At 44.6% G+C, this 23,698-nt stretch overlaps 1 protein-coding gene across 1 annotated transcript in view; it reads right to left on the reverse strand.

The window, feature by feature from the left end:
* The window catches only part of CNBD2 (cyclic nucleotide binding domain containing 2), a 55,854-nt gene that overhangs the window by 27,006 nt on the left and 5,150 nt on the right, over positions 1-23,698 (reverse strand). The window contains exons 3-7 of the mRNA XM_047771192.1: positions 22,725-22,778; positions 16,509-16,672; positions 11,506-11,662; positions 10,848-10,999; positions 8,272-8,410 (exon numbers count right to left, since the gene is read on the reverse strand). Coding sequence (XP_047627148.1) covers positions 8,272-8,410; positions 10,848-10,999; positions 11,506-11,662; positions 16,509-16,672; positions 22,725-22,778 — 666 coding nt within the window. The remainder of the gene's footprint in view (positions 1-8,271; positions 8,411-10,847; positions 11,000-11,505; positions 11,663-16,508; positions 16,673-22,724; positions 22,779-23,698) is intronic.

Here is a 23,698-nt window from a genome sequence, read left to right on the forward strand (position 1 = left end):
AAGGATATCTTTTTATGCCAAGCAATATGGTCCTATGTAATGTGTTTTTTGGGGAGGGGGCATGACCGCAGCATGCAAAAGTTCCCAGGACAGGGATCGAACTCATGTCACAGCAGTGGCCCAAGCCACAGCAGTAACCAGAGCCACAGCAGTGACAACGCCAGATCCCTAACCATGCTGAACCACCAAGGAACTCTTGTAATTGTTTTTAATGATTACGTATCATTCTATGTATGCCATAATTTATATAAAATGAAAAATAATATTCAGTTGAGCAAAAGTCAGACACAAAGAACACATATGATTCCATTTACATGAAGTTAAAAAATAAGCAAAAGTAAACTCTGGTGACAGAAGTTAAAAGAGTGGTTACCTGGGGTGGTGGTGGGATTTTGTCTGGGAAAGGCTGTAAGGGAGCCTTCTGAGATGCCGAAAATGTTCTCTATCTTGATTTAGGTGATGCTTACACAAGGGTATACAGATGTAAAATTCATCAAGCCATAAAGTTTAGGTTTGAGGTCTTAACTACATATACATTATACCTCAAGAAGACATTTTTGAAGATTAATATTTATTTGTAATTTGCCAGTATTGTATATAATTCTGATTTTGTTCAGGACAGCAAAATCCTCATTTAAAAAAAACTCATCACCTTCCCAAAGTCTTCTACAGTGGGGCTGGCAGTGAGTGACCCAATTCTGGCTAATGAGCTATAATTGGAAGACCGATGGATAGAGCTCCCAGGAAAGCGATGGTTATCCTTCCCCCTATCCTCTGCCTGAAACTCAGATGTAATGGCTGGAGATGGAACAGCCATATTGTGACCATTAGGATGAAAGCCATAAAGTGTGGATGATGAAGGAAGCAGCTAGAAAGGGCCTAGGTTCTTGATGACTTCCTCGGATAGCTGTTCTAGCCCTGGATTGCTTAATTCTAGACTATTTATGTGACCTGCAGTGGACAGCAACTTTAACTGATAATCTTGTACATATATCTCAATGCCCATAGTGGTCATTAAGGCAGTTCATACATACTCGAGTTCTCCTCCCAGATACATGGCAGGATAGAACTTTTCTACCCTTTAACTAGGCATGGCCTTGTTACTGCTTTGGCCAATTTCCTTAGCAAAGTGACTTGTGATATTCTGGGTAGAAACTTTAAAAGCCAGTACTTGATTCTCAGTATTATCTTCTTCTGTTCTATTGATCATGGAATCATGGGTCAAAAGTCACACTTGTCTCCATGTGACCTGGGTCCCTGAGTGACCATAAGGAGGAAGGCCTCCTGTTGACCTGCTATGACCAGGTAGTAGGAGGAAGGAACAAACCTTTGTTAATCCACTGAAATTTGAGGATTTTTAAAAAAATAATTGCAGCATAATTTATTTTGTCCTAAAATAATACTTATGTTTAAATATCTCCTTGGGCTGCATTCCTAAAGGTATTATGCATGCTTTAAACTTTGATACACATTTGCCAAACAGCCCTCCAAAAAAGTTAGATTGGTTTACACTCTCTTCAATAGTGTGCAAGAAAACCTATTGTGATACATTTTTGTAGTATACTGACAACTGAGTTTTCACAATCCTTTTAATCTTTCCTAAACTGAGAGGCAAGAAAGATATGCCATTTTTCTTATGTATTTCATATCTTTATAAAATCTTAGGAGTTCCCGTCGTGGCGCAGTGGTTAACGAATCCGACTAGGAACCATGAGGTTGCGGGTTCGGTCCCTGCCCTTGCTCAGTGGGTTAACGATCCGGCGTTGCTGTGAGCTGTGGTGTAGGTTGCAGACGCAGCTCGGATCCCGAGTTGCTGTGGCTCTGGCGTAGGCTGGTGGCTGTAGCTCCAATTCGACCCCTAGCCTGGGAACCTCCATATGCCGCGGGAGCGGCCCAAGAAATGGCAAAAAGACCCCCCAAAAAAAAAATCTTAACCTTTTTAGTAAGAACTCTAAGAGACATTATAAGGTGTTAAGGTTCAAGACAAATTACTGTTGAAGAAGAAGAATAGATCAAACATTTAATAAGCCCTTATTATATTCCAGGCATTTTGCTAGGAGCTTTATTCAACATTCATTCAACAAACATTTATCCACCAGGAACTGCAGGTACTAGAGAAACACACATGAGCAGTTTTCTCTGGAAAGACTCTCATGGGTCTTTAATCGCATCTGTATCTGTGGAGAAAAACAATTTCACCATGTGTTCCCAAATGATAAACTGTTCAAAGTGAGTTGATTGTAGGCATTAATTATGTTTGCAGTGCCAGTGGAAATCATGTTCTCCAACCTTCCCAGGTCCCAAGGACACCCAGCCACCGGCTGCTGATTTCTCCCTCTGGTGACAATATGAGTAAACTACAGGAGATGGGACAACTGTTTTTAGCAGATAAACGTTCAAGCAGTTGGCCAGGTGGGAAATAAAAATGGGAAAAAAGAGCAGTCCCTTCAAGAGGCAGCAGATGCTCTTCAACTCCAGCCAGAGGGACCATACCAGAATACAGCCTGGTCTTCTGAATATTCAAAAGAAGGCAGAAGTCAGAATTTTTATGTAGAATCCTCGCATTAATGATTAAACAGAGTTTTAACAAAACACTGTAAGGGATAAACCAACTCATCTGCTAGCCAGGAGGCCCTCTACCTGCTGTCACTTTGTGACGTCTGTGTTATTTTTCTCAGGTGAAGCTCAAACATTTAAAATCACATGTGACGCTCTATCAAATGCACATTTCCAGAGTTAATGAAGCAGAATCTCTGGGTGAGGCAGGAATATGCCTTTTTAAGAAGCACTTAGGTGTTCTTTATGCTTATCAAAATTTGAAAACTCTTCCCTTAGGTCAGGGGTCTTCCAACTTTAGTGCACATCAGAATCACCTGGAAGCAGATGTCAGTGTTGTCAGAAAACAGATTACTGAGCCCCTCCTCCCAGAGTTTTGGGTTTAATAGCTCTTGGGTGGGTGTGAAATCTGCTTTTTTCTTTAGGGCCACACCCGAGGCATATGGAGGTTCCTGGACTATGGGTCGAATCGGAGCTGGAGCTGATGGCCTACACCACAGCTATAGCAAAAGGGGATCCAAGCCACGTCTGCAACCTACACCACAGCTCACAGCAACGCCGGATCCTTAATCCACTGAGCAGGGCTAGGGATCAAACCCTCATCCTCATGGATGCTAGTTGGGTTGGTTACTGCTGAGCCACAATGGGAACTCAGGAATCTGCATTTTTAGTGAGTTCCCAGGTGATACTGATGCAGCTAGTCCAGTGATAACACTTTGAGAACCAATGGATTAAGAGCTGACTGAGTTGAGTAAGTTATGTACCAAACTTATCCTCACAGACTTAATGAAGTAAGTATATGTTTGGTTTCTTTCTTTTTTCTCTTTTCAGGGCTGCAACTGAGGCATATGGAAGTTCCCAGGCTAGGGGTCGAATTGGAGCTGCAGCTGCTGGCCTATGCCACAGCCACAGAAACGTGGGATCTGAGCTGAGTCTGTGACCTACACCACAGCTCGTGGCAACAGTAGATCCTTAACCCCCTGAGCAAGGCCAGGGATCAAACCTAAATCTTCATGGATACTAGTCCACAATGGGAACTCCAGTACATAGTTTAACAGATGAAGAAAGGAAGGCTAAACTGGATTTAGAACTTTCTGCTGGTCAAGAAGTAATCATCACTAATGGGAGTCTGGAACTTTTACCACTATCTCACAATCTTTCCTGGTTATACGCTATCAAAAAAGCTTAGAGTTAAGTTTGGGGACACATGGCATTCTTGGCTTTGGAGGTGATCACCCCAAAATTTTAGGCGAGAGGAGGCAAATATCTTGGATGAAAAGGAATAGCAAATTATTCAGGTTGGACTTCAGGGCTCTCCACTACCAGTTCTTCTTCGAGGCTCTCTCCCACCTCTCCTCACATGATCATCAGGATTCTCTAAACTTATCAGACTATTCCTCCCCAGTAGCAAGGACCCCACCCTCATCCCCAGGCCCCCCTGGGTCAGATCCTGTGCATCCAACCCCCTTTCAGCATCAGTGTGTAGAGGCTGGAAGCCACACACCACATTTCCCAAGCTCCCTTGAGGCTAAGGCCCTGGATATGTTTTGGGTTCCGCCCATCCAGTGCACCTGGGCAAGGCTTGGCTTTGGAACTGCCCGACATCCACTTAGTGGAGAAAGTTGCTAGAGAGGTGGCTTCCTGAACCTGGCAAGAGCAGCAGCACCTGTGTCAGTCTAGTTCTGGACTCTGGAGTCGTTTGGAAGTCATTTTCGGCCTAGAACCTGTTTCTTCAGATCTCCTCCTCATCAGTAAATCTGCTAGCCATTTAACATCCTGCAGTAAATCCCTTCCTGCTTACATTAGCTAGATTTGACTGTTCTTCAGGACTGAAACCAGAATAACAACACAAACACACTGGCGATGCTGAAACAACCCACCCTTGAGTAACATGAATGTACATCTATACATTTCACTGTTATGAAGGATGTGTTACAAACAATTTATAAATAAAATATACCATGCTCTTATTGGAAATTCCATATAGCCAATCGATCCTCACAGAAGCTTTTTGTTGACTTTGAACTCTTTTATCTGTGGCCGGTCTGTAATCACAATTCAACCAACATTTGACAAATGAAGTTGCATCCCAATCCACTCTTTTCCCAATAAATTTAATATTATTAAATCTGATTTGTAACCTACTGGTAAACTGTTTCTCACACTCACATAAATTATATGCATTAAATTGAAACCTCTTTTAGCTTTAACACTATCTTTATTGGAATTCCACCTGTTCATCAATGATATAACTTCTATGATGAATCTATGATGAATCATTTTATTAAATTTTTTATTATAGTTTATTTACAATGTTCTGTCAATTTCTGCTATACAGCAAAATGACCCAGTAATACACATATATACATTCTTTTTCTCATATTATCTTCTATCATGTTCTATCACAGTGATTAGATATAGTTTCCTGTGCTATAGAGCAGGACCTCATTGCTTATCCATTCTAAATGTAATAGTTTGCATATGATGACCCATTTTTAAGTACTGGAAAAACATTTCTTTAATTTTCTTCTCTCTACAATGTAAGGGCTACAGACCCAGCTCACTTTTATGTTTTTTGGGTTTTTTTTTTTTGTCTTTTCTAGGGCCACACCCATGGCATATGGAGGTTCCCAGGCTAGGGGTCTATCGGAGCCATAGCTGCTGGCCTACGCCACAGCCACAACAGCAAAGGATCCGAGCTGTGTCTGCAACCTACACCACAGCTCACAGCAACGCCGGATCCTTAACCCACTGAGAAAGGCCAGGGATCAAACCTGCAACCTCATGGTTCCTAGCCAGATTCGTTAACCCACTGAGCCACGATGGGAACTCCTTATGTTTTCGTGGGTTTTTTTGGCCAGCCCACTTTTAAATTTAATCTGCTTTATAAACATTTTCTCCATAGCTTTCCTAAAACAATCAGCAAAGCCAGCAAAGCCATAAATCAAGTGTCTGCCTATTTCCATTGTGTATATACTCCCACCAAGGTTGATTTTAAGCTATCAACGAGAAGTCACTGAATGTGGAATTGAGAAGAGATCTGCACAGTGGTATAGATATCTGCCATATAGATATGATAGATAAAAGTAACCTCAAGAGCATAAACAACAGGAGTTCCCTGGTGGCTCAGTGAGTTAAATGATGTCACAGCTGGGGCTTGCATTTGATCCCTGGCTGGGGAATCTCTGCATACCATAGGCACGGCCAGAAAGAAAAAAAAAAAAAAAAGAGCACAGATAACAGTAAAATGCAATAACTTCACTAGGAAATGTTTTTCATTATTACCCTTGTTTTGAATATAATACATTGAATTTTAATTTCATGTAATTTATTTTTTTTTTTTTGCTTTTTTTGGGGGGAAGGGAGGCCTCACAGGTGGCATATGGAAGTTCCCAGGCTAGGGGGTCTAATCGGAGGTACAGCCGCCAGCCTATGCCACAACCACAGCAATGGGATCTGAGCCACATCTGTGACCTACACCATAGCCTGCAGCAACTCTGGGTCCTTAATCCACTGAGCAGGGCCAGGGATTGAACCCATATCCTCAATGGATAATAGTCGGGTTCATTTCTGCTGAGCCACAGTGGGAAGTCCCATATAATTTAATTTTTTTTCTTTTTCTTTTTTTGCCTTTTCTAGGACTGCTCCTGTGGCATATGGAGGTTCCCAGGCTAGGGGTCTAATCAGAGCCACAGCCTCCAGCCTGTGCCAGAGCCACAGCAACACAGGATCCGAGCCGTGTCTGCAACCCACACCACAGCTCACGGCAATGCCGGATCCTTAACCCACTGAGCAAGGCCAGGGATCGAACTCACAACCTCATGGTTCCTAGTCGGATTCGCTTCTGCTGTGCCATGATGGGAACTCCCCATATAATTTAATTTTTAATAATTATTATGTCTTGCAAGATTCCTGAAAACTTAACAATCAGCTCTTGCAGGCCAGGAACAGCCAGCTCCAAAATGCAGCTTATATTGCCCTCTACTTTTGTGTAAGAGTCCAATAGTTGAAGGCTCATCTCCCACTTTACCTCCTTCAGGAAGCCTTCCTTAAAGCCTTCAGCCTTTGGAGAGTTCCCCATCCTGAAATCTTATAATGCACAAAGTTTGCACTCATCATTTGGTATTTGGCATTGACAACTTTGTCTATGTTCAGAATCTAGTGGAGAAGATATATATATAGAGAGAGATCCAGTCTTTTCCATCTTTGTATCCCTCCAGAGCATGAACCAATGAATCAAGACTTTGGTAAAAACTTTGCAAGTATCTGTGGTGGCCTAACATGTAAGCAACAGGTATATGAGAGGTACTAAAAGTGCGGGGGCAGAAATCTGGCTCTTCCACTTACTAGCTGGGTAGTTTTTCTTAAGGAATCTTAGCTTCAACTTCCTCATCTGTAAACTTGGAATAATAATATCTTCTTGGTAGAGCTATGGTGAAGGTTTATGGTAGAATGGTAGGGAATAATGATGCTAGTAGAACTCCTACCATAGCAGTGAAGAGCCTCAAAAAAAAAAAAAATTGTGGCTCTTATGAGGATGATGATTAACTACTTAGAGTTTGAGCAGAGTCACCAGTTGACAGAAAGGTCAACTCAAATCCCAAGTCCCAGCACCTGGGAAGAAGAGCTTTGGAGCTGCCCCTCATCAGCTGTATGACCCTGGACAAGAGACTTACCCTTCCTTTCCACTTCTGTCAAATGGGGATAATGACAATACCAACCTTCTTTTGGTATACAGAAAGCACTCAACAAAAGTTAGATTTTCTCTTCATCATCAACCAACAGAGAAGTTGGCAAAGGACATAAAGCAATACATAAAACACAAAATTCAGATAGTAAAAACATGATTAATCTCACAGTAATCAGAAAAAACATAATTTAAATCACCAATAAGATAGTAATTGCTACCTATTAAATTAAAAACCTTAAAAAAAATTTATAGCCACACTTGCAACATATGGAAGTTCTCTGGGCCAGGGATTGAATCTGAACCCCAGCTGCAACCTACACTGCAGCTGTGGTAACATGAGATCCTTCAACCCACCATGCCTGGCTAGGGATCAAACCTGAACCTCTGTAGCAACCCAAGCGGCTGCAATCAGATTCTTAAATCTACTATGGCACAGTGGCAACTCCAAATTAAAAAACTTTTGAAAGAATGATTGGTAGAGGTTGGTGGCACTAGCAAAGTTGTACTTTGCTGGAAGCTATAGAAAGTGGATCCCTCCTTTTGGAAAGCAATTTGTTCCAAGAGTCATAAAACAGTGATTCCAAGCAATTCCACTTTTGAAAATCTATTCTGAGGTGATGAGCTCATTTTTTCCTCTTTCTGGAAAGTTATAATGTGGTTGTATCACTTTTACAATTTAAACATTATAATTTTTTAAAGTGACCTGACATCATTAAAATTCAAGAGCCAAGTGCATAATTTAAACATGTATCTCTGTGTAAATAAAGTTTATGAGCTCAAGGAGTGGGTACTCTCCCCCCTATACCACCAGCCCTTTTTCTAATATAATAACTATATACGGTAAAATTCACAGCAACCCTCTAAGGGAGGAAGGCCAAAGTGTGTCCTTTGCATTTTTAAACTAGGACATGGGTGCTCAGAAAAGGACCTGCTGAAGACAGGGCTCAGCCCCGTCATCTGCCCACGGGACATTAGATTAGGTACCCTCTTCCCAGCTTCGCCACCCTCTACCCTAGACCTCTCACCTTACAGACAAACATGATGAAGGACGATTCTACAAAGTCCTTTGAGATCAGCTGCCCATAGGAGAACTTTTCTACCTTCCCCAGCATTACGAGCTTCCAGAGCTTATCATCAGACCAGGAGTGAAACAGATCCATTTTCCTGAGAGGAAAAAGCCTGTTAGACTTTATTGCCTCTATCACCAAAGGTGTCTAATACTTAGCAATTTCTGGCAAGGGAATATCTTCACCTGCTCTTGCAAATGCCTAATGTGGAAGATTCCACACACCCTCTGATCGCTAGCCTAACCTGTGGCCAGTCTCCTGTTACCTGTCGTCTTTGCTCCCCTGCCCTCTTCTTAAGGCCCTACCCACCAGCCCCTTAATACACCTCAAATACTCCTGGGGTAATCAGAGCTATGCCTCTCTCACTCCCATCCCCCCTCCAGGAGCTTCTCCTGGCTGAATCCCCCCTCCAGCTTTGCCATCACTAAGCTGTTCCCATTTCAAGGAACATTACACTCAAGAGTTTCTCACACTTCAGCTCACTGGCTGTTCTGCCCCCAGCCTAACTGTCGTGGCCCTACCTGTGGTTTTGGCAGCTCATTCCAACCCCTGTCTCCTCCAGCCTATTGACTTCAAACACTCAGTCCTGGCCTGGGAATGGGGGAAGTCGGGATGCTCCTCTTTTTGCTATTTGTGCCCTGTGGTAGAAGGTAGCAATCCCGCGGTGACCACCCCTGCCCCTGACCTTGAACCTCATACACAACCAGTCATACGAGGCTCCATGCACGGGGCTGCTAACAATTGTCTTAGATCTCCTCATATTCAACAGATTATGAGTTCAGGACTCAGGTGCCTCAGACCCTCAGAGAAGGGGGTCACTGAGTTCTGTCCAGGGCATCAAAGGGGGAACAGGGTTAGTGCCATGTCCAAGGAGGAGAAGGACCTGGAGGCACAGGAGGTAAAGCAGGGTCACCACAGAATGAGTGTCTACTGTGCCCAGACTAGGTCACACACATCCCACGATCATCTCATTTGATCCTTACAATGACATCAGAACGGAATCGCTGTCCCCATTTTACAGGGCAGGAGACTGAAGCCCAGAGAAGTGACCTATCTAGGGTCCCACGGCTGATAAGCCTAAGAGCTGCAATTAGAACACAGCTCTGGGGAGTTCCCATCGTGGCGCAGTGGTTAATGAATCCGACTAGAAACCATGAGGTTGCGGGTTTGGTCCCTGGCCTTGCTCAGTGGGTTAACAATCCGGCGTTGCCGTGAGCTGTGGTGTAGGTTGCAGACGCGGCTCGGATCCAGCGTTGCTGTGGCTCTGGCGTAGGCCAGTGGCTACGGCTCCGATTGGACCCCTAGCCTGGGAACCTCCATATGCCGCGGGAGCGGCCCAAGAAACAGCAAAAAGACAAAAAGACAAAAAAAAAGAACACAGCTCTTAGGCTGTGTAAAAAAAATGAACAGCCCCTCCTTCTGGTCTGAGACCCCCCAGCCCTTTTCGGGCTGCAGCCCCTTCATGTAGACTGCTTTCCCTCAGCTCTAGACCACAGGGGCCAGACTTCTTTGTCAACACGCTTCTCAATGGCTGTGCAATCCTACAACCTTGTATTTTCCATACCAGTGCAGATATGCCACTTGACTTTCACTCTTTTCTTCAAGGTGAGTAACTAATGATAGTTAAATGACCACCTGCAAGTGCCTGGCACTGTGACAACATGAGGATTATGATGGTGAAAAAGGCAGGCCATGGAGTTCCCATTGTGGCTCAATGGTAATGAACCCGACTAGTACTGTGGACGCAGGTTTAACTCCTGCCCTTGCTCAGTGGGTTAAGCACCCAGCATTGCCGTGAGCTGTGGTGTAGGTTGCAGAGGCAGTTCAGATCCCATTGCTGTGGCTGTGGTGTAGGTCGGCAGCTACAGTTCCTATTCAACCCCTAGCCTGGGAACTCCCATATGTCATGGGTGCAGCCCCAAAAAGACAAAAAAAAAAAAAAAAAGGCAGGTCTGCCCTTGCCACCATACCACTTCCTGTCTGATGGTATAAAAAAACTATAAAGAAAGTATTGTATGATCAAGAATTCCAGTTTGGATGGAATTTAAGGAAACACAGGGTGTGACAGAAGCATTGAGGGGGGCATCCTCTCTCTTCTGGGGTATGGGAAGGTGGCCCTGGTTAGTGAGGTGGGATGGTGAGGTCCAGGGATTTCTGAATCAGACATTCTGGACACGTCACCATCCTGAGCCTTGGTTCCCTCATGATAAACTGGGGAGAATAAGAGAAACAACACTATGGGATTTAATGTGAGATTAGAGAAAATGGGTGGTACAAAGTGCTTACTTAGCACCCTGCCTGGCCCAGCAAGTGCTCAGTGCATGTTAGCTATTCTGTTGTTACTATCCCACAAGGAAGGAATATTTGAGCTTCAACTTGAAGGTAGAGTAGGAGTTTACTAGACAGAGAATGTGGGGGAGAGGTGGGTATGGGAGAGCATTCCAGCAGAGAACAGCACGTAGTGTTTCGCACCGGGCCTAGGACAGAGGCAGCTAATAAATACACAGAGGGAAGATGCTGGCTCATGGAATTACCTAAAAAATTCAAACCGATGCTTAGCATCCTTTTTAACTTCTTCGTCCAGTTTATTAGCAAGGAAATCCTCTCTGTCAACAACCAAGAACTCTGTTTCTTCCATACAGACCACGGTGGCCCTCCTCACTGAAGATGTTAGAAGGCCCATTTCCTGTTGGGTGGACAGGAGCAAAGGCATGTGAGAGGCCATCTCCAGCTTTCTGTCCACAGCCTTGAACACCTCTTCCTGGCTTCCACCTACTCCCGGAAATCTCTCATCCCCAGACTGCAGGTTCCCTGGCCCGTTCTGTGCCCATTCACTCACCTCTTCTGTGGGTCTACTCCTCTCCCTCTTAATCTGCTGCTTATGGAGAAAGAGGCCACAGACTTGACCAAAGCAGAGAGAAGTAGCTGCAAAGGCTTTGCTGAGGAGTTGCCACATCTCTAAGGGGTTACATAGGCAACATACTCCTTAAACATCACGGATGAGGTGGTCAGACTTGGACATCACAGGGTTTATCTCAGTTGGTGTCTGACAGGTAAGAGCTCTGGAACCCACAACAGGGCAATGGCTTATACTGAGTGAAGGCAGGACTGGGCCTGGCCTAGAGGTTCTAGCAGGAGTCCTGTCACACCCCTAATCCCAGCCAGGAAGACAGACCCCTCCCCCATGCTTACCCCAAAACAGTTGCCCTTTTGCAGCAACGTTGGGTGGGGGTCCAGGAAGGCACTGCTGCCATCCTCGTCCTCGGTCACTGCGACCATGCCCAGGTAGATAAAATAAAAACTCGTGCCCCTTTGGCCCTTCTTGACGATCACACGCCTACGACCAAACCTGGGAAAAGATCATAGCTGATTGATATGGTAGCAAGACAGAGCCTGGTCCACAGTGGCAGGAGATCTGGACTAGCTGTGCTCTTGCTCTGGAGTATGAAAGCACAGACTGGGACTAGAAGGGAACCTCAGAAGAGCCCAGCCCTAGCCCCATCAAACTTGACCTCTTCACTAACATTTATCCAGTTGCCCGTCTCCATTAGATTGAAGCTTCCAGAGAGCAGAGCCTTTGTTTGCTTAGAATGTAAGTAAATGCTCAATGAACAGTCATTGAATAAATGAATGAACAAATGCTGACAACAGTGGATGAGTAGCTAAATGATTAAGAGCACTGGCTTGAGAGTCAGACCAGAGTCTGAAACCTGGTTCTGCCCCTAGTTGTGTGACACTGGGCCTGCTTCATATCCCCATTCTGAACCACACTTTCTCTTGTCTGTAAAATGCAGATAAGCATGCCTAGAAAGAGAGGGATAAATGGTCTTATTATGTATGATTCCTAATAGCTCACTACTCAACTGGGAACCTTCAGAGCAGAGGTGCCCAAGTTCAAAGCAAACTAACAGTTCTTAAGCTCAGAGAAGGATAGTTTCTGTATTTCAAATGCAAGTTCAAATCTCACTTCTTTTAATATTTATTAATTTTATTCATTCATTCAATAAGTTAGACAAATACAAATTATGTCTATCAGATACAGTAATAAAGGACACAAATTCTGTTCTCAATATTATGGTTAAGTACAAAAAGCAAATAAAGTGATATTGTTGTTTGTTTTTTGTCTTTTAAAGGGCCGCACCCACGACATATGGAGGTTCCCAGGCTAGGAGTTCAACTGGAGCCAAAGCCACTGGCCTACAACACAGCCACAGCAACTCGGGATCCTAGCCTTGTCTTCGACCTACACCACAGCTCACTGCAACACCAGATCCTTAACCCACTGAGCAAGGGCAGGGATTGAATCTGCATCCTCATGTATACTAGTTGGGTTCGTTAACCACCACAGGAACTTCTTTTTTTTTTTTTTTTTTTGCAAATATAGTTTAAAAATGCTTTAAGAGGGAGTTCCTATTGTGGCTCAGTGGGTTAAGAACTCAACATAGTGTCTGTGAGGATATGGGTGCAATCTTAAGCCTCCCTCAATGGGTTAAGGATCTGGCATTGCCACAAGCTTCAGCACAGGTCACAGATGTGGCTCAGATCCGACATTGCTGTAACTGTGGCACAGACCTGCAGCTGTAGCTCTGATTCACCCCGTAGCCTGGGAACTTCCATATGCCACAGGTACAGCCATTAAAATAAAAAAAGAAGGAGCTCTCTTCCTGGCTCAGAGGTTAACGAACCCAACTAGGACCCATGAGGATGTGGGTTCGGTCCCTGGCCTTGCTCAGTGGGTTAAGGATCCGGCGTTGAAGAGAGCTGTGGTGCAGGTCACAGATGCAGCTTGGATCTGGCATTGGTGTGGCTATGATGTAGGCTGGCAGCTGCTCGACTCCTAGCCTAGGGATTTCCATATGCTATGGGTGTGGCCTTAAAATAAATAAATAAATAAATTTAATTAAATAATAAAAATGCTTTAAGAGAAGTAAAGCACAGGCTAGTTCAGAAGCACAGAGAAAGGGCACTTAACCCAGTTTACGAAGGCCAGAAAAGGTTCTAGGATGGCGGCTGAAGTCATCCAGGTGGACAGAGAAATGAAAGAGTGTCATAGGCAGAGACACCACCATGTCCAAAGGCAATGAAATGGCTGGAAGGCTGGCAACTTCAAAGAAATAACAGTAAGCTTCATCAACAGAAGAAAGCAGAGATGGCCCATTGACAATGACTAGATGGGAGAAGGCAGGCATATTCAGCCACGAAAAAAATAAGACTTTGGGGACAAAAGAACACAGGCCAGCCTTCATTCCAAGGTAGATTCTCAGAGACCATCTATTCAACCTACATTTTGGAGGTGAGGAAAGAGAGTCCTGGGGAGCCCAAGGCTTTCTGAAGGCCACATAGTGAGTCACACTTAAGTCAGCGCTAGAACCAAGTCTCCTACAGCAGATATCTATTATTTTCACTTCCCAGCAGCTGGTCACCCTTTTTCACCAACTGAGCCCTGGTTTTACTCTGGGAAAAACACCTTTTTCTTAACTCCTAGATGATCAGAACATCACTGACCCACTTGTGACTCAGCTAAGGTCAGTCTGGTTCAGAAAGAACTAATCCTAAGGCTTTGACTTGCCTGGCAAGAGTTTTCTCTCTTTCCCCAGGTTCTTAACCTGGAAAGCTGTAAGTTTGGAGCTGTGGTTTTAGCGGCCATGAGAGTCTCAGCCAGAGGCTCTTCTTTGCATTTGCATAAGCTGCCTTATGCAAATGAAGTATCAAGATTGGGAGAGAGACAGACACAAATAGTGGGTCCTGGTGACACTGAGCCCATGAATCCAGCTAAGCCTAAAGCTGGAGAACTATTTCAGGACTTTTCAGATAAAGGAGCACCAATGCATTCCCTTACGCTGGGTTTTCTGTCACTTCTGAGTGAAAGAATCCTATCTAATCTGCTAATTTCCAGTCCCAGAAATAATCAGCAACTAACAGAGGGTTTTAACAATCACCACTTCCTAATGCTAACAAAAAGCCCATAAAATCCATATTATCCTTCTCACTTCACTGATGAGGATACTAGTCTCAGAAAGGGAAAGTGGGAGTTCCCTTCATGGCTCAGCAGCTAACGAATCCAACTAGGATCCATGAGGATGTGGGTTCGATCCCTGGCCTCATTCAGTGGGTTAAGGATCCAGCATTGCCGTGAGCTGTGGTGTAGGTCACAGACATGGCTCGGATCCCGTGTTGCTGTAGCTGTGGTATTACGCTGGAAGCTGTAGCTCTGATTCAACCCCTAGCCTGGGAACCTCCATATGCTGCCACAGGTGCAGCCATAAAAAGCCAAAAAAAAAAAAAAAAAAAAAAAGAGAAAAGAAAAGAAAGAAAGAAAGAAAAAGGGGAAAGCAGCTTGCCAGAGGTCACTCCGGGTAGACCAGGCATTACATTCCAGAGCTCCTAGGCCTGTGATTTTTTTTTCTGTCTGCCATGAAATCCTACTTAAAAGAGCAGTGACTCTCTCTCTTTGGGCTGGAACAAAGCAGATGGTTCCTTCTGCCGGGAATGTCCCGTCTATACCTTGAAATCTACCTGTTCAAAAGCCACCTCTCCTGTGAAACTCCCTTGGCCAAGCCAGCTGGAAGGTTACCCCCTCCCCCCATCTTATTACCTGTGAAATGGACCCTGCATGAGTCATAAAGGGCCGTAATACATAGTTAGTTGTGATATGTCCTAGACTGTGACTTCGATAAAGTAAGATATGAAGGTACAAAACTATGGTGCACTTACATCTTAGATTTTCAAAACAGATCTTACTTCAAATATTCTGCTAGGCTGTCCTCCTTAGGCCACTGAGATGTCCTAGAAATAACTATCTCACATGCACTTCTTAGACTTCTCTAATACAAGGGATTTACATGGTCCTTTTTTGTGGCATGGACCAAATGACAATTTGGTGAAGACTTCACAGAACAATGTTTTAAATGTATAGAATCAAATACTGCAGAATTACAGTTAACGAAACCTCAAGTTTGTGATATGGCAATTTATGTGCCTCTTTATCAAGGCACTGAAAAACAAGATCTAGCAGCAGATCTAATAACTACCATAATTTCAAAGATGTGATAAATATAAATTATTTTTTGAGAAATTTGCAACAACTTGAATATGTAAAAATATCTGTAATTTCTTTTGGTTAAAAAAAATAAGTCAGAGCAGAGTTCACACTGTGGCTCAGCAGGTTAAGAACCCCGCTAGTATCCACGAGGATGCAGGCTGGTCTCTGGTCTCGATCAGTGGGTTAAGGATCAAGAATTACAGCAAGCTGCAGCACAGGTCACAGATGTGGCTCAGATTTGGCGTGGCTGTGGCTGTGGTATAGGCCAGCAGCTGTAGCTCTGATTCAACCCCTAGCCCAGGAACTTCCATATGCTACAGGTATGGCCCTAAAAAAAAAAAGAAAGAAAAATAAAATAAATAAATAAATAAAAATTTTAAAAGTCACAGGAATGACCAATACTAAAATGGTTACCTACATCCATGACTAAAGGAAATGATAAATTTCAGAGGTTAGTGAAAGTACAGATATGTTTTTCTCATCCAAGTTCACAGACCCTTGCCCTCATTGTTCTTATGTGGATACAGTACATCATCTATGACCCCTTCTGGCTTTTAGGGCCTGGATTTGAGTCTCAACTCTGCTACTTATTTTCTGGGTGACCTAGGATGAGTCATTCCCTCCTCTCTGAGTCTCAATTTCCTCATCTGAAAAATGAGAGAATTAGATTAGATCCTTTCCAAGGTTCCAGAAAGATCCTCTTCAGATTCAGTGGCTCCTCAAATGGATGAAATAAAATGTGCTACAGGAGTTCCCATCGTGGCACAGTGGAAATGAACCTGACTAGCATCCATGAGGATGAAGGTTCGATCCCTGGCCTTGTTCATTGGGTTAAGGATGCAGCATTGCCATGTGCTGTCGTGTAGGTCACAGACGTGGCTCAGATCTGGCATTGCTGGGGCTGTGGCATAGGCCAGCGGTTACAGCTCTGATTCAACCCCTAGCATGGGAACCTCCATATGCCATGGGCGCATCCCTAAAAAAAATAACAACAACAAAAAAATGTGCTGCAGTCATAACTGAGACCACAAAGGTGAAGTGATAGACAGTTTCTCATGGCTGACATCCCACAGAGGGGCTGGTGGACCTGCCAGAGCCCTTCTTGCCCAGCCCCACCCCTGCCCAGGGGCCAAGGGGTGTGCCCCTCACTGACCGTTCAAAGCGTATAACCTTGGCCAGAAGCAGCTGCAGGGGCTCTGAGTAGTTCCGGAAACTATCCAGAACCTGCAAGAGGCTACAGAGAGCCTGGATCTCCTGCTCTGTCCTCCAAGCGGGCTTCTTCTGCGCTATCTGAATGGCCCTTGGAGGGAAGTGACCCTGGGGAGAGAGAGCCAAAGTGACACAGAGGACCCAGCAGTTTCCCTCAGGGGCTAGCAGGCAACTCCCACTCTCCTGCTTTTACACTTTCCACTCCCCAAACAACAGGGGCTGACATGAGTGCCTACTGTGTGCCAGGCTTTGAGATAAGCATCTACACACACTGTCTCGTTGCATCTTTGCCCAAAGAAGTGAGGCACGATTATTATCCTATTTGACAAATGAAGACACTCAGAAAGGATTATAACCTAGATCTGCTACATGCCAAGGCCTGTATTCCTAACCACTGACCCTACTGCCCCTGCCGTTCATTGACTGGCCCCCAGTCAATAATGGGACTCCCTGGGCTCCAAGAGCCCCTCAATACATGCACACTGCAGTCAGGGGAGATCTCCCTGCCTCAGCCTGTACCTCAGCATGCTCAGGAGATGAAGGAACAAAGAGAACCCACAGAGACTCTTAGCTACAACTCACAAGCCAGAACTTATAGGGAGGCAGGAAGATCCTACCCATTTCCTCACACTCCTTCCTGAGCGGGAAATGGCACTGTGAGTTGCTAACAGCCCCCACTGGCTGCCCTTCACACTAAGGAAAAAATCTTAACTCCTACAACAGCCTAGGGGGCCCACACAGTCTGACTCTACTTCACTACCACCCTCCAACTTTACCTCCTGCCTCTCCCCTTCATTCTCTCATCTCTAGCCTTCTACCCATCTCTTGCATGTGCCAAGCTCACTTCTGTCTTTTCGTCTTCGCTTGGGCTGTTTCCTCCACCTAGAATGTTTTTCCCCCTGGATTTTCATATGGCCAAGGCTGCCTCCTCCTCCTCCTTATTCTGCTCTCAGCTCATATGGCAACACAACCTCAGGTAGTCCCTTCTGGATCATCTGAGCTAAAATACTAGGCAGCCTTCCCAGCCCTCTGTAAGCTCTGAATCATTTTCTTCAATACCTTCTGAAATGATCTTATTTCTTTTTGTTAATGTGTATATTATCTGTCAGTTCCCCACCGTGCCCCCCCAAACTGAGAACTGCACTGTCCAGGATGGCAGCCTGTAGCCACATGTGGCTATTTAAATTAAATTAGATAAAAAATAAGTCCCTCAGTCACACTAGCCACGAGTGCTCAATAGCTACATGTGTCTGTTGGCTGCTATAGTGGGTAATGCAGGCTACAAAACATCTCCATCGTCAGAGAAAGTTCAATTGGACAAATAAGTTATAGAATATAAGCCATCATATAAACAAGATAGAGGCCTCTTCTACCTTGTTTACCTCTCTAGAATAACATCTCACTTTAATGGACATTCAACAGAATAAATATTTATGAAGGGACTGAATGAATGCCAGCAGCCTTACATAACAGTAGTTATAGAAGCAAAAGGAAAGTGGGACATGATGCAGAATTCTGGACACCACAACAGATGTGAAGCCTTGCATATTCACTTGGAAAGGCAATATAGCTCAAACAATTAAAAGCACACAGGTGCGAAGTTCCCATTGTAGCTCAGCAGGTTACAAACCCAACTAGTACCCTTGAGGATTCAGGTTCCATTCCTGACCCAGCTCAGTGGGTTAAGGATCTGGTGTCACTGTAAGTTGTGGTATAGGTCACAGATGCAGCTTGGATCTGGCGTTGCTGTGGCTGTGGCATAGGCTGGCAGCTGCAGTTCCAATTTGACCCCCTACCCTGGGAACTTCCATATGCTGCAGGTGTGGGCCTAAAAAAAAAACCCATATAGGCTTTGGTGCCAGGGCTCTGAATTGAAACTTTGTCCTATTTCCTAGCTGTGTGCCTTGGCACAAATCACTCCTCCCTGAGCCCCAGCCTCCCTACCTGAAACTATACGTACAAACAGGAGAGTTAATATGTGTCAAGGGCTTACAATGTGCCTGGCACAGAGCAAGGGCTATATGGAAGTGATGGTCTTTTTTATGGTGAATCCAATCTTTCTCCTTTCTAATCCTCTCTTACTATCAATAACCCACTAGGATTTTTATCATAAGGTCTACTTATGGCAAAACTCAGATACCTCTGGCTTCTATGAACCAAACTTACTCTTTCGGCCCACTCAGGGCCCTGAGTCAGGAAATCTTTCTTACCATTCTCAACCCTTGAGATTCCCTCCCATGGAGTCCTACAGAACTGACAGTTTGTTCTTTAATGTCCTGGGTAAGTTTCATCACCTTAACTCCTAATTAGCTTCCTTAAGGACAGGTGTGAAAGGTACACAACCTAGCACAGTCATCCTCGTCCTCCAGTATCCACAGCGAGGGGAAGGATTGGTTCCAGGACCCCTGCCAACACCAGATCTATAGATGCTCAAGTCTCATAAAAAATGGTATATTTGAACACCCCCCCATACGTTAAATCACCTCTAGATTACTTATAATACCTAATGCAATGTAAATACTATGTAAAAAGTTGTAAATACAATGTAAATACTACATAAACAACTGCTGAGTGCAATTATTCAAGTTTGGATTTGTGGAAGTTTCTGGCATTTTTCTTTTCCAAATATTTTCTATCCATGGTTGGCTGAATCCACAGATATGGAACCTGCAGATACAGGGAGCCATCTGTATTCCCCACCACTAGACAGAGATCTAGGCCTGCCTCAGGAGTTCAAAAAATATCTGGAATGGAGAAAAGGGAATATTATTCAAACAGAGCCTGGGAGACTTGATCCTTGCCTGTTTCTCAAGCACCATTTCTCAATGCTGTCACCCTCACTCACTTCAGGCCAGACCGTCACTATGTTCCTTTAACATACAGGAAGGATAAATGAAACTAAGAAGGGTGGCTATGGGAGTTCCCATCGTGGCTCAGTGGTTAACAAACCTGACTAGCATCCATGAGGACATGAGTTTGATCCCTGGCCTTGCTCAGTGGGTTAAAGATCCAGCATTGTCGTGAGCTGTAGTGTAGGTCACAGATGCAGCTTGGATCTGGCCTTGCCATGGCTGTGGTGTTGGCTGGCAGCTACAGCTCCAATTGGTACCCCTAGCCTGGGAACCTCCATGTGCCGTGGGTGTGGCCCTAAAAAGACAAAAAGACAAAGAAAAAAAAAGGGCTGCTGTAAACCTACCACCCAAAATTAGCCATTAACATGTGGCATACTTGTTTCCTGCATTTTTCTTATGTATAAAGACAAAATATGAACATTTTTTCAAGTAAGACATAACTGGATTTTCCATTAAAAATCAGAACAATGTAGATAGTTAAATCCCCTTGTACAATGTCACCCCAATTCAGATCTGCTCTCCACCACTACAGTTAACCATTTATAATAATAAAATAAGTATATATATTATTATATACTTACACATGTGCCCAAATAATGCATATAGAATTGTTGTTGTTTTGTCCTTTTTGGGCCTCACCCACGGCATATGGAGGTTCCCAGGCTAGGAGTCAAATCGGAACTGCAGCTTCCAGCCTACAGCACAGCCACAGCAATGAGGGATCTGAGCAGCGTCTGTGACCTACACCACAGCTCATGGCAATACCAGATCCTTAACCCACTGAGCGAGGCCAGGGATTGAACCCATGTCCTCATGGGTCATAGTTGGGTTCATTACTGCTAGCCACTCGACAGGAACTCCAGAATTTTGTTTTTATTACATAAAGGTAAGACTGCTGACATCCTTTATGCAACCTGCTTTTTTTCACTCAATTTTTTAAACTATATTTTAGAAATGTCCCCATTGGAGTTCCCATCGTGGCTCAGTGGTTAACGAATCCAACAAGGAACCATGAGGTTGTGGGTTCGATCCCTGGCTTCACTCAGTGGGTTAAGGATTTGGCGTTGCCTCGAGCTGTGGTGTAGGTCACAGATGCGGCTCCGATCCCATGTTCCTATGGCTGTGGCGAAGGCCGGCAGCTACAGCTCCAATCAGACCCCTAGCCTGGGAACCTCCACATGCCACGAGTGGCCCTAGAAAAGGCAAAAAGACAAAAAAAAAAAGAAAGAAAGAAATGTCCCCATTGTTTCCAGTGTCTCAAAAATGCTAACATAAATGAGTCTTTGATTCTAAGCCTCTATAATTCTTAAAGTTCTTCTTGAGAAGTCTGGCATTAGTCGAGTCCTAATATGGACTCTACTGGTTTAGTTTTCAGTCACAATCCAAGTGTTGTCCTGAGAGACAGCTTTTATATGTACAAATGTGTTTGTGCGTGTGTTAGCTTGATTGAGATATAATTCACATGCCATCTGATTCAAATCAATTTTAGTGTTTTCACAGAGTTGTGCAACTACCACCACAATGCATTTTAGAACCTTTTCATCACCCTAAAAAAGGAACCCAGAACCTATTAAGCCACTCAAAGGACAGGTTTTTAAAACGGGTCTTTACTCTCCATCTCTGTGTTGCAGAGTCAGTTATAACTCATTCAAGAGGCAGAGAGTCCTTGCCTGTACGATGGGTTTTTCTTTCATGCTCTCTTCTCTCCCTCTACTGCAATGCATAGAAATGCCTTCGTCTCTAGAGTCCTGTGGCTCTGAGAGAGACTCCTAATTTCTCCTGTCTGAAGGGCAACACTTGAGTAACCTTCAATGCCCAATGTCAGACACTGGCTGGTCTTGAAAACTGAAAAAACAGAATTTGGATGGCTTCACTGTGCTTAATAAATAACAGAGCATGAGAAATTAGATTATGTCCAGGGGAGGCAGGCAACAGAAGCCACAACTTCGTTCCCAGGGAGGAGGGGGAGCAAGGTGGCACAGGTGGTGCTAATACCAGTTATAAAGCTCTATTCTCCCTGCCTTTCCTGAGAGACAAACCAGCATGGCTGTTTCAGGCTGGGGTCGGGTCAGGCCTACATTGGTGAGAACTTCAGATTTTGCTATAAACAGATAAGCCCCTTTAAAATTTAAGTGAAATTTTTTTTTTTTTTTTGGTCTTTTTAGGGCCTCACTTGTGCTATATGGAAATTGCCAGCCTAGGGGTTGAATTGGAGCTGTAGCCACTGGCCTACACCACAGCCACTGCAACACAGGATCTGAGCCTCGTCTGCAACCCACACCACAGTCACAGCAACACTGGATCCTTAACCCACTTGAACCCCTGTCCTCATGGTTACTAGTCAGATTTGCTTCTGCTGAACCACGACAGGAACTCATGAAATTTTTATTTTATTTTATTTTATCTTGCTTTTTAGGGCCACAGGTGCAGCATATGGAAGTTCCCAGGCTAGGGGTCGAATCAGAGCTGTAGCTGCTGGCCTACACCACAGCCACAGCAGCACCAGAACCAAGCCACATCTGTAACCTACACCACAGCTCACGGCAACATTGGATCCTTAACACACTGAGCAAGGCCAGGGATTGAACACAAATCCTCATGGATCCTAATCGTTAGCACTGAGCCACAACGGGAACTCCTGAAATTTTAAATTTTAATATCCAGGATTTGGCAGAGATAAGCCAGGAAGATAATTCTTGAAATTCAGAGAACAAATCATACAGTCTATTCCCTTCTCAGAATGGCCACCAGAGTCCAGGTGGGGGACAGATATGCCTGCATCTCTCAGGAAGTTTAGAGCAAACTGTGCTAATTCACACACAAGCTAGGGCTTTTCCCACTACCCTGATTATTTCTGAAGTGTCTGGGGCTCTCACATCCTCTGCTTTGCCTTCCACTGTTTTCCCATTGGTCCAAGCACAGGGAGATCACCCTTGCTGATTGTGCTCAGCTATGAAGCAACAATGGGTTCCAGGGGGCTTGCAACCTTGGAATGCCAGAACTGAAAGGGATAACTCAGTTCAGCTGTTTTATAGATGAGGAAACTAGCTCAGGGTGGCCAGCTCTCCTGATACCCAGCCCAGTGCTTCTTTCAGGCTAAGATTCAGGAAAAAAAAAAAAAAAAAAATTCCCAGGAATTTCCATGTGGCTCAGCAAGTTCAGGAGCCAGTGTTGTCACTACTGTGGCTTGGGTTGCTGCTGTGGTGCAGGTTTGATCCCTGGCCCAAGAACTTCTGCAAGCCTCTGGTGTGGCCAAAACAAACAAACAAAAAATTCCCAGCAGCAAGGACAGGGCTTTCTATACATACCGACTCTGCAACGAAGTCCATGGTATCAAATGTGATTCGACCTTGCTTCCTTTCCTGGGGGAAAAAAAAGGGAAACAGGAGTTGCAGAGAGGAAGGAGAATCAGCAAGACTGCTTCTAGAATGCTGCATTGAAACCAGAAGTGCCTACCTGGACCTCCACGGTAGGCAGGAAGTCTTGGGAAACCTCCTACCAACTGGGCCTCTTATGTCCACCTATGTTCAAAAGGCCCAACTCCACACAAGACTTGAGCCCAGCGCTGACAATGTATTATTATGGAGGCAGAGAGAGACGGGAGTGGGGAAAGGGAAAGGAGGATAGAGAGGAAGGATGGACAGAGAAAAGGAAGAGGGAAAAGGAGAAAAAAAGGCAGGGGTGTAAAGATGTGAAAAAACAAAACAAAACAGAAAGGAGGGATAAAATGGAAGGAACAAATGAAGCTGACCTTAATTAAGTGCCTATAAGGAGCCAGACTTGGCTGATCTTACTCCATGTCATCATCAGAACAAAGCAGGTATCTTAAGCAGCCTCATTTAGGGCTTGAAGCGGGTGAAGGAAATTGCCCAAGGATCACACAGTGAGTCAGTGGTAAAGGACTTCTTCCTTGGGTAAAGGACAGCCAGGAAGAAGAGGTGTAGGGAGACTTAGAGATGAACTAATCCAGCCTTATTTCCTAAACAGATGCAGAGAGGATGTGGAAAGAATAAAGGGGTAGAGAGAGAGGGAAAAGATGTTTAGGGGGAAGTAGAGGGGAGGAAAGGGAGAGACAAGGCCCTGGCCACTGTCCTGGGCCAAACCAGGACCCCCCCATTCATCTCTCTGGGCACACCTCATGTCCTGCCCCAGAGCCCACTTGGATCCCTGTCCTCTCCCTCCATTTATAGGTACTTCTCAGGGAGACTGATGAAAGAAAGATGTGGTGTTCACAGAGATCCGGACTCCACTGAAAACCAATCTATAGCTCCGTCTGCCTGAC

This window comes from Phacochoerus africanus, chromosome 3, assembly GCF_016906955.1.
Source record: "Phacochoerus africanus isolate WHEZ1 chromosome 3, ROS_Pafr_v1, whole genome shotgun sequence".
Taxonomy (NCBI): Eukaryota; Metazoa; Chordata; class Mammalia; order Artiodactyla; family Suidae; genus Phacochoerus; species Phacochoerus africanus.